The sequence below is a fragment of the Cervus canadensis genome, chromosome 15 (genome assembly GCF_019320065.1).
Source record: "Cervus canadensis isolate Bull #8, Minnesota chromosome 15, ASM1932006v1, whole genome shotgun sequence".
Taxonomy (NCBI): Eukaryota; Metazoa; Chordata; class Mammalia; order Artiodactyla; family Cervidae; genus Cervus; species Cervus canadensis.
Genome location: NC_057400.1, coordinates 61,047,444 through 61,058,898, shown reverse-complemented (window position 1 = coordinate 61,058,898; position 11,455 = coordinate 61,047,444). Strand labels below are relative to the sequence as shown.

General features: G+C 42.7%; 1 protein-coding gene across 2 annotated transcripts in view; it reads left to right on the top strand.

The window, feature by feature from the left end:
• Window positions 1-1,042: 1,042 nt before the first annotated feature.
• The window catches only part of FRZB (frizzled related protein), a 33,639-nt gene continuing 23,226 nt past the window's right edge, over window positions 1,043-11,455 (top strand). The window contains exons 1-3 of one of the 2 annotated variants that reach the window (XM_043487973.1): window positions 1,043-1,163; window positions 1,866-2,639; window positions 10,158-10,205. In XM_043487973.1, the coding sequence (XP_043343908.1) occupies window positions 2,162-2,639; window positions 10,158-10,205 (526 nt within the window). In that variant the 5' untranslated portion in view covers window positions 1,043-1,163; window positions 1,866-2,161. Of the gene's footprint in view, window positions 1,228-1,865; window positions 2,640-10,157; window positions 10,206-11,455 lie in introns of both variants that reach the window. The other variant, XM_043487972.1, reaches the window with a different exon arrangement.

Sequence of the window (11,455 nt, the reverse complement as noted above, 5' to 3'; positions counted from 1 at the left end):
TTTTTTAATTTAATTTATTTATATAATTTTTGGGTTACTTTTGTTAAGTGATACAAAATAATCATAGACCAGGCAAAGTTTGCTCCCTATCTAACATCTGTTTTTTTTTTTCTTCTTCTCCTAAGTGGAAGAAACTTCCTTCTGAAATAATTTACTGCAGTCCCAAATGGCTGTTTATGGTCATTTTAGAGATAAAATTCCATAAATTCAAGTTAGCACTGACATTTTATAAGTGCTGTCATGTCAAGGCTGGGGAATGGAAACCATCTCACTGGGTTCTCTAAAGTGGAAGCATCTTTTGTCTGCTTATTACTGACTGTGAGAAATGGCCGGATTAAAGCCTCCAAATGTTTCAGTGATGCAGAGCAAAGGTGACTTCCTGTTTTGGTTTAGGGTTTGTTTCCTTCTCTTCTCAATGAAGGCTGTGTTTTCTGACATTCTGCAATCTTTTTGCTCAGTGATTTCCCATTGAAAGGGCAGGGTAGGAGGGCCTCTGCAGGTCATTCCATTTACAATATGCCCTGAAAAGGGAGGAAGGGGGAGAGGGAGGGAAAGAGGAAGCTCATTAGTGGAAGGAGCAGACCAAGAGGGGAATCTGTTTTCCATTTTCTTTTCTGGATTGAGCTCATTTGGATGGAAAGGATTTTATTGTTATCCTTATCATCATTATCATTACCAGTGTGGTGTAATTTTCCTACACGTTTGTCTCAAGTGTGAGGTGAATTTATTGGTAGAAGAGTTAATAAGTGCCATTTTATTTTAGTAAAATCAGGGGTGGGTGAGTGAGGGAAGCCCAAGTACTTTAAAGCAGTTTTCACTTTAAAGCTTAAAATGCAAAACTCGAAAGTTTAAATTCTGCAGTGCAAAAGAAAAAATTAAAAGAAAAAAAGACCTGTTGCTTGCTTCTTGTGGCCTATTAGTAATTATGTACAGCGTTTCTTCTCTTTTTATGAAAGGCGATTTCCGCCCACACCCCCACATCCCCTACCCGGGTCCCCCACACCCCGCCACCACCTAGTTATTAAAAATGCAGACCTCTGCAGTCAGGAGTTCTGGATTGATAAGGCTCCATCATCGCTGCAGGGGTCCCTGTTTCCTGACACTTGGACATTTTTCAAGGGACGTTGCTTAAGTCTTCCCCCCCAGGTCTTCCTGCAGAGCCGGTAATCACAGAGGCGAGGCTCGAAGTTGCTTAAAGAAAATACCTCCAGGGAGCGTGGGGCTCAGGTGGGTTCCCAAGTAGGGAACTGGGGGCACTCCTTCGTGGAGATTTGGGGTGGGCTCTTCCGTGAGAAGCTGGGGGCTCTCCTTTGGAGCGGGGGGTAGGGGGTTGCGGTGCTCCCGGGTGTGGGTTGTCTCAAGTCCCCTCTGTCTCGGGTTATCGCATCCTCTCTGCTTTTGCTGGCTTCTTCCTCCGCCTCCAAACCACAGACCCCCTTCCCGGGAAGGGGAGCTGGCGCTGGGGGCGGGGCTGCCTCTCGCTCCCGGAGGCAGGAAAGCGAAGAGCCGCGGATCCGAGGCGCAGACCTCCCGTCGCGGCTCCTCGGACGGGTCCCCTCCAGCCGGCGGCGGTCGCTGCAGCAGCCGCAGCTCACACCAAAGACCCGCAGCTGGGTCTTTTTGCTCGGCCTATCAGACTTGCAAACTCTTCCTGCACCCTAGTCCTGCCTTAGGAGTCTTTGCGCTCTCGTCCCCCCTCCTCCACCCTCCGTCCTCCTCCTCACTTGGGAGACTTTCATGCTTCTTTTAGCACCTTTTTGTAATCCAGGGGACGTGACTCCCCAGAGCTCCAACTGCCTCAGCTGAATTCTACTTTTGTTTTTATTTCTCCCTCGGTTCCTCTTGTTTTCGTCTCATCTGCGAAGTCGGACGCTTCTGCCAGAGGGAGCGAGGAATTAAATAGATGCCGCGGCCCCAGAAGGCTTAGACTTCGGGAAAGAGCAGCCGGAGAGGCCGGAGCGGCAGGGGCGGCGGCGGCTGGCGCTCGGCGCAGCTTTTGGGACCCCATTGGGGGAATTTGATCCAGGGAAGCTGTGAGATTGCCGGGGGAGGAGAAGCTCTCATATCATTGTGTCCACTTCCAGGGGGGGAGGAGGAGACGGCGGAGCGGGCCTCTCGGCGTTCTCCGCACTGCTGCACCCTGCCCCATCCTGCCGAGATCATGGTCTGCGGCAGCCGGGGCGGGATGCTGCCGCTGCCGGCCGGGCTACTCGCCCTGGCTGCGCTCTGCCTGCTCCGCGCGCCCGGAGCTCGGGCGGCCGCCTGTGAGCCGGTCCGCATCCCCCTGTGCAAGTCCTTGCCCTGGAACATGACTAAGATGCCCAACCACCTGCACCACAGCACCCAGGCCAACGCCATCCTGGCCATCGAGCAGTTCGAGGGTCTGCTGGGCACCCACTGCAGCCCGGATCTGCTCTTCTTCCTCTGTGCTATGTACGCGCCCATCTGCACCATTGACTTCCAGCACGAGCCCATCAAGCCCTGCAAGTCTGTGTGCGAGCGGGCCCGGCAGGGCTGCGAGCCCATCCTCATCAAGTACCGCCACTCGTGGCCGGAAAGCCTGGCCTGCGAGGAGCTGCCCGTTTATGACCGCGGCGTGTGCATCTCTCCGGAGGCCATCGTCACTGCCGACGGAGCCGGTGAGTCCGACGCTGCCCAGCCTGCCCCCTCGCCCCTGCTTCCAACCGCTCGCTTCTCGGAGTCCTTGTTACTCCCCTCTACTCTGGTTCTGTGGAATCGGATCACCTCGCTTCATCTCTTTCTTAATTACGCCTCTATCGAACACCGTGCCTTTTTTCTCTCTTTTCACCTCCCTTCTAAACCGATGCACTCTATTCTTATAGGCGATCTGTCTTTCTAAAACACTCAAGTTCATTCCACTCCCATCACACTTCTGCTCAACACTGCCCCTTCACTTCCACTGTTTACATGTCCTAGTAACCACATATAGGGTGCTCTTTTCCTACCTTAATTTGTTTATAATCACTGAACTTTTTTGCGTTCTCAGCCATCAGTTTTCTGTATCCCTCGTGTTTAGCTACTTGTAAAGACTGTATGGTGAAAACAGAAGACTGAAGCACCGTTTTCTTATCATTAAAAATGCCAAGATAGTTTCAGTAACCTTACCCCAACCCACAGACGTTAGTGCTATGCGTTTGCTCAACATCCAATTTGGGCAATTACCTTCACCTTAAATTTCCCCCTCCTTTCAATGAGATAAATTGTTCTTCCATTCCAGACTGAAATAGCTGTGAAACATTGCTATGCACTGCTAATTAGCTTCTGAGACTTGCTCCAGCCACAGAACTGGTGAAGTGAAATTGCTGGGCTCTTTTCACATTCCCACATGCCTTCAAGTCATTTCGTAAATGACATATGGATGAAAGGAGTTATATTTAAGGCATGTTATCATCATACACTCATGTAATGTTATTTTTAATCTCACCCCTTATCCCACTCTTATGCTCTGCAAATAATTTGTCTTCAGTACCTTTCTCTGTGTGCATCAACCACAGATTTATTTCAATTTTTCCCTACTGTAAAACTTGATTACAGTCCTGTGTTAAATGGAATCAGTCACAAGTTGTTTTTCTCACTAGTGTTTGGTCTAATTAGGACAGTCATAACTCTTAAGACTCCAACTAAACCTAGTTCATTATGGTCCATTTAATTCTAACTCAATGTCGTTCCTACCGATTACCCAAAACTGGAAAATTTCACCCTTCATATACTTTAAATATAAACCCAAGCTTTTATGACTGGTCCTCTTTCACACCCTCCCCAGATCAACTCTGCCCTTAGGTGTGATGACTTTATACCTCCTTCTCTATTCATTTCTTGGGCATCAACTTTTTCTTTTGCCTCTCAACTTGCTCAGCCTAAGCTCATGTCCTTCGTCCATTCCCAAGTGAACAGTTCTTGGTCAAGGAATTGATTTGGAAAAAATGCTTTCTGTGCACAGTGACCCACTTAACACAGAGGACTAGGGAGGGGAAAAGTACTTGTACAAATAGCTGCAAAACCAAACTGAATAGAAAGATTTTCAGATTTTTTTGATGGTCACCTCAGTTTATCACCTTTGACTACACCTATTGTTGTCTTGGTTTTAATAATCAACCAACAACTGATTGTTTAAAATAATCACAAAGAAATGTATTTCTTATTTATCTTTGGGCTAAAAGAGCACTTGAGCTTTTATACCCATTAATGTTACAGGCTGTGCAGATGCCAGGAGAGAGCTGCCCTGGTCTGTCAGGCACTTAGATCAGTTAAATGCAGACACCCCTCTCAGGCCAAGGGCCAGGAATGTGGTGGCCACGGTTTACACTGAAATGCATTCCTCCTCCTGCTCTGAAACCTCTCCTAGAGATGGACCTCAGCTGAGAGAGGTTTGGCAAGGTTAGTGGCTCTCAAAAGCCATGGTCAGTATGGATAGGAAGCAGTTTCCTCAAGTGCCCCTGAGTTACCTATCGTCGTGGACCAAATGTAGAACAATTGCCTCATTGACGCACTCAAATAAGACATGCATGGAAACAATTTGTCAGTCCTTGGGACCTGATTACTAAGCTGCTTTAAAAGGGCATAATGTGCTTTGCTGACAGTTGCCCTTGCTAGAAAAAAAAGTAGGGGTAGGTGGCAGTTGGAACCGTTTGTTAGTGATGTTCTCCCTTCCCCTTACCGTATCCCTCAGTGTGAATCAGAGACGGCGGGGGCAGGAGGGAGCTGAAGGGGAGGGGGGAGGGAAAGGAGTGGTGGATTCTAGCCTGAAGGGTCCCCTGGCTTCCAAGACTGCAGCTTGCTGAAAATTACATTCCCTATGCTAGGTCAAACTATCAGGCACCTGGAATTACTTAAGAACTACCACATGTGGCCAGTTTAATTTACGATGCAATATGCGCCTTGCTTCAGTGGGATATGATAGTTCATGAAGCAGGGTTTTTTTTTCTTCTTCCTCTAAGAATAAACAGAGTTCCTATGCCTTATGCCTAGAATCTAGCAGACTATAAAAATGAGGTCTCCCTGAATAAAATAAACCACCTTTTACATACCTTCAATGTCAAGAGGATTTTCAAATCTTACCATTTATGTAAATCTGTTCCCTTGTAGGATATTATGACTCCACCAACAAGTTCAAGGACATTTTACAAAGCAGAATTTTATTGAATGGAATATTGCTTCAGTCTACTTTTTGTTTTGAAGTATTAAGGACAAGTATATTTTTATACAGAAAATATATTCTCTTGATGATTACTAATAAATTCACATTAAATTTATTCTTTTTCTACATTTTGTATTTATTGTAGACCTGTAACTGCATGTACACCTGCTTTATCTGTGAATTCAGTTCAATTTATTCATTCAGCCAGTTAATAGTCAAATATTTAATATTGTATGATGAATAAAGGGTATGGGCGTGGAGTGGGAAAGACCAGATGTTGAATCTTGACTCTGCCTCATATCAGCTATTTCTATAGGGCAGATGTATAGCCTCTCCAATGCAGAGTTTTCTAATCTGTGACATGGGGACATACTGTCTACATCCCACGGAGATGGTGAAGTTGAAGTTAAACAGCATCTGTAGTGTCTCATGCATAGTTAGTCCTCAACAAATTGCTGCTGTTGCTATCGCTATTTTACCGTTATTATCATTGCTATTAAAATTTATTTTTTTGTTTGTTTTATTTGGACAAACCTAGTCTGTTGGTAAATGCAGATAGAGCTTAGAGCTTTTGTCAGTTCAACTCTGGGAAACAAACTTCACATTGAGAACTCACTGGGTAGGCCAATCTTATTTCTTCTGAATATAAACTTAGTATTTCATTTTACACAAATTGACCTGGACCTCGGGCTCAAGAACAAATCCCTTTGGGAGCAATAGGAATAAAGAATGAGCTTGACGGATGTCTGTTAATTACAAACAGTTTATCTCAGAAATGTAGACATTGAGTGTTTAAGAAAATGTATGGTATGATATTTCACAGCCGTTTATTCTGCCCCCTGGGTTACCATGCCAAGGGCTTTATAATCGCTCCTCAGTTATTGCTGCTTTTTGCTGTCACCCAGCCCTTGCGCAGCACATTTCTCCCAGCCCTCTCTCACCTGGCAGAGCTGCGCCAACTTTCACATGCATGCACTGCTGTTTAATCATTTCTCCACTTTCTGGGGAACAGGCAGCCTTTTCTTTAGCCCTGGTCTACAAATATTTGAGGGGCCAAATAGCAAGAAGGGAGAATTATTTAGTGTGATATGAGGAGGAAAATGGAATGGAAAGGAGAAATGGAAATTTTAGGGTAAGACTTCAAAATTCAGTGAAATTTTGAAAGGCACTCTGGATGGGAGTAGGAAGGAGTACCTTAGAATACAATGATATTAAATTATGTTTATAGCTAACACAGTTATCAGTGGTAATGGGATCTTAGGTAGTCTCCAAATTGTATATTAAGAATTCTTTTCTATCTTGTTTCCACAAAATTCTAAATAGTTGTTTGCTACACATAGCAAAATTGACTAAGTTATATTTGTCCTTTCTCCTCCTACTAGGTGTATGGAAAGAGGAGACCAATTAGCACCATACAGATAGAGAGTTTTGAATGATTAAAAATTGGCTGTATGTCTTCAGTTTAAAGAAAACCAGTTCTAGAGTTTTGGCCCTTGGTTGGAATCCCAGATTTGCCATTAATGTTATACTTTGAGGGACTTCCCTGATGGTCCAGTGGTTAAGACTATGTGCTTCCACTGCAGAGGGCATGGGTTTGATCCCTGGTCAGGGAGCTGCACGCTGCAGCCAAAAAAAAAAGTTATACCTTGAGCAAGTCTTGTGGCATTAACATAGAGACTGTGAAGAGCAAAAGAAATAGCGATATGAAGTGAATGAAAAAGGGTGAAACAACAGCAGTGTGATTGGGAAGACATCATTCTCAGACCAGGAGTCATTACTGGCCACTGTTAGAATAAGAACTAACAACGCTTAGTATTTGGCATGTGCTGTTCTACGTGGGTGATGCATATTAATTTCTTTAATTTTCATAATAACTACATGGTAGGAACTATTACTTCTATCTGCAGAGAGGGAAGCTGAGGCATATAGAGAAGCTAAGTGAACCAAGTCCATAAAACTATTATTAGAAGATTCAAACCAGAACGTGTTCTAAGTTATACTTGCTCTCTTATGAAGAAACAGGTGACGTTAACTGTACAGAGAATCGGTGTCTTTTGACCATCAGAAGGGCTTTCATGATAGCTCAGTTGGTAAAGAATCTGCCTGCGAAGCAGGAGACCCTGGTTCGATTCCTGGGTCAGGAAGATCTGCTGGAGAAGGGATAGGCTACCCACTCCAGTATTCTTGGGCTTCCCTTGTGGCTCAGCTGGTAAAGAATCTGCCTGCAATGCAGGAGACCTGGTTCAATCCCTGGGTTGGGAAGATCCCTTAGAAAAGGGAAGGGCTACCCACTCCAGTATTTCGGCCTGGAGAATTCCATGGATTGAATAGTCCATGAGGTTGCAAAGAGGCGGACACAATTGAGCGACTTCCACTTTGACCATCAGATTTCAGTTACAGTAGCAACTTTTTTTTCATTGTATTTTGATTTATATGTGGCTTTAGAGAATAGAAGGCAGCTCTGGACAATGAATTCCGAGGGGTGAGAGATAGTACTTCTCTGCACTTCTGAGACAGGAGAGAACATACCTTCTGTTCTCTCCTCTCTATTCCTGAGTGCCTCGGTCTCTGCAGGCCCCAGAGTGAACTCCTCATGTCCTTACCTTCACAGGTCTGTTCTCTCCTAGTATTTTCTATATTGTTAAGGGGCACACCCACTCATATTCCAGGTCTGAAGGCAGCCTTGCTTCCGCCTTTTCTTTATCCCCCACATTCAGTTGGTATCAGGTGCTTTAGGTCACCTCGAATACAGTTCCCTCCCCTTCTTCTCTGATGCTGCTTTCTTTGTTCAGACCTCTCCATTTCTTCCATGGATTGTGGAGCTAGAATGATAATTGGCTTGCTGACCTCCAGTTTGGCCCCTCCATGTTCCAGTAGGGTGATCATTCTGAAATTCAAAGCTGTCGTTTAAAATCTTCTGGTATGTGCCGCTAGCCTTCATGATCTCACGCCTTCTTGCCCCTCTGGTTTCCTCTCTGCCTACTCACCCTACTCCGTTAGCCCCGATGAAAGGCGTGTAGGTCCCTCCACCCCATGAGTGCTTTGGTTTCTCACCCCAGACTCTGGCACGTGCCGTTTTCTATTTGGAAAACCCTCTCTTCTTTTCCCAGCTTCTTCTTAGAACCCTTCTTCTGGAAACCTCTATGACACCTACTTCAAATCCTTGGGGCATTAAAACCTGCTAGTAATTCCCACTATTTTAATTTAGGATAATTTGTTAGAATGCCTAAGTTTAACTTTCTGAAAACAGGCTTTTTTGAGATTATTTATAATCAGAAAACTTTGGTTTTCTCTCATAATTCTAACAGCTGATGTCTAAGCACTTTAAAAAAGTGTAGAAACATTTTCCTATGAATAAAAATAAAAGAAGAAAACTCCAAACTCCTAGGATCACCTGCTTTAAAGGGGTTTTCATTTTCCAAGAGAAGAATTTTTTCAGTTTTATTTCAACCTGTTGACATTAAACAATTACTTTAAATGTGGGTCAGTATACTTTTTTAATTTACAGAGAGATCATCTTTGTATAAGTCATGTGCATATTTTCCTAGGCTACAGCTTTTTTCTTATTTTTTATTTATTTTTAACTTTTGGCTGTACCGGGTCTCTGCTGCTGCACGTGGGCTTTCTTTGGTTGTGTCCAGGGAGGCTACTCTTTTATTGCAGTGCGTGGGCCTGTCATTGCAGTGGTTTCTTTTATTTTGGAGCATGGGCTGTAGGTGCACCAGCCCAGCAGGTACGGCGCGTGGACTCTTGAGCATGGGTACACAGGCTTAGGTGCCCCACAGGGTGTGGAATCTTTCTGGACCAGGGATTGAACCCTTGTCCTCTGCATTGGCAGGCAGACTCTCAACCACTGGACCACCAGGGATGTCCTTTTCTTATTTTTCCTTTTTCGTTTTCGGCCACACTGCACAGCTTGCAGGATATCAGTTCACCCACCAGGGGTTGAACCCTGTCCGCAGGAGTGAAAGCCCAGAATCCTAACCACTATGCCACCAGGAAACCCCCTAGGATATAGATTTTAAAATACCAGTTGACGATTACTAAGCCTGGGAAAGTAATCCATTAACTGTAGTTTTGAGTGTTATTGTTCTAAAATGGTGTTATACCTTCTTGTTTCATTTATTTATGATATGACCTATGAAGTAAAAGGACAGAGGAAGAGCATTGTTTTCTGTTAGGATAAACAGAGGCATTAAACTCATTTAACATAAAGTATTAATGCAAATGTAAAATGCTGGTGTAAGTGTACTGAGCTGAAGTGTCAGTAAGAACATATAATTATGTACAGCATGATGCTTTGTTGGGGCAGTCAGTATTATTCATTAGAGGCTGCTTTCTTAACTAGAACAAAGAAGAACTTAACATAATCACCATTTCATTAGCATTAATCGTGTTACCATTTTCTGGGATTTGGGGATCTTAAAAAGAATCAGTGGCAATTTCCAATTATTATTATGTCTATTAATTGCACTGGCTTGAGTGGTCCCTTGATGGTAGACTTCCTTTCTGCTAAACACCTGTTTGGTGTGCACTTAACCGAGAGCACAAGAATGGTTCCTGCATGTTTTCCTTAAGCACTAAGAATTAAAATGCCATGCCAGCAAAGTGTGATACATCTATTATTGAAAAGGTGTATTTAGTTATTGTCGCCATCACGAAAAGTGTTGGGTGAGTACCTAGTATATGCTTTACTGTTGGGAATTTTCATGAAACTCAAAAACTTTTTTATTAAATCCAGAAATGTATCCACAGCTGATGAGGATTCAAAAGAGTATATCAACTTTCAGTCGCATGAAAATCACATGAAGGAATGCATCTTGTCCTTATTTGACCTACAAATGATAGTGTCAACCTCACGACACAAATAAGAATCCATTTCCTTGAGGCACCTGGGTTCTTATCCAAGTCAACTTGTGACTGAATTAGATTTTAATGTGAGAATTCTTGAAATAATAATGAATGTTATGACTTACTGTACTCTATCATCTCCTTGCAGATTTTCCTATGGATTCTAGTAATGGAAACTGTAGAGGAGCAAGCAGTGGTGAGTATACCACTATCTTTCTGGTTTTCACTGTGGTCAGACTAGTCTTGATGTTACCTAGATGTTGAAATCTTATTTGGGGGAGTTTGTGCCCTGCATGGTCTTCCCTGATAGCTCAGTTGGTAAAGAATCCGCCTGCGATGAAGGAGACCCCAGTTCTATTTCTGGATTGGGAAGATCTGCTGCAGAAGGGAAAGGATACCCACTCCAGTATTCTGGCCTGGAGAACTCCATGGACTGTATAGTGCCCTACATATTAAATGGAAACTTATAAATATGTTCCTTTGTTTGTATTAATTTTATTTTTTAAATTAATGATAGAATTTGATCTTTTATTTCCATATACAGTTCTTTGAATTTTAACACATATTGAATTTGTGTAACCACCAACACAATCAGGATACAGAACAGTTCCATAACCTCAAAACAAACAAAAAACTCAGTTCAGCTCATCCTATTCCTTAATGATTACAAGCTTCTCCCACCCTTAACCTCTGGCGATCACTAATCTGTTTTTCATTGCTATGCTTTTGTCTTTTTGAGATTGTAGTGTGCATGGAATGATAGACTATGTAACTTTTGGGCACTGGCCTCTTTCGCACAGCAAAATGTCTGAGATTTATCTAAGTTTTTGCATGTATCAGTAGTCCATTCCATTTTGCTGCTAAATGTTTTCTTACTTGGATGAATTACCATTTGCTTGTCCATTTATGTCTTAATAGATATTTGGGTTGTTTCTAGTTTTTGGCAATCATAGATAGAGCTATTATAAACATTTGTGTATAGGTTTTTGTGTAAGTATAAGTTTTCATTTTTCATTTAGGATAAATATCTATGAATTGGATTATTGGGTTAAATGGTAAGGGTATGTTGAACTTTATAAAAAAACTGCCAAACTGTTTCCAAATGAGTGTTCACTGTTACACTAGCAATACTTAAAGAGTTCCAGTTGCTCTGCATCTAAGAATGACTCTAGTTGCATTTCACAAATTTTGAAAGGTTTTATTTTGATTTTTCTTCAGCTCAAAATGTTTTATAATTTCCATTTAGACTACCTCTGTGACTTATGCATTATTTAGGACTGTGTTGTTAAATTTGGTGCTGTTTGGAGGTTTTTCTGTTCTTCTTATGTTATTAATTTTTATTCTAAATTCTATTATGGTGAAAGAATATAATTTGTATGATTTTAGTTTTTTTAATTTTTTAAGATTTATCATATGACCCAGGATATGATCTATCGTGGTGAATGT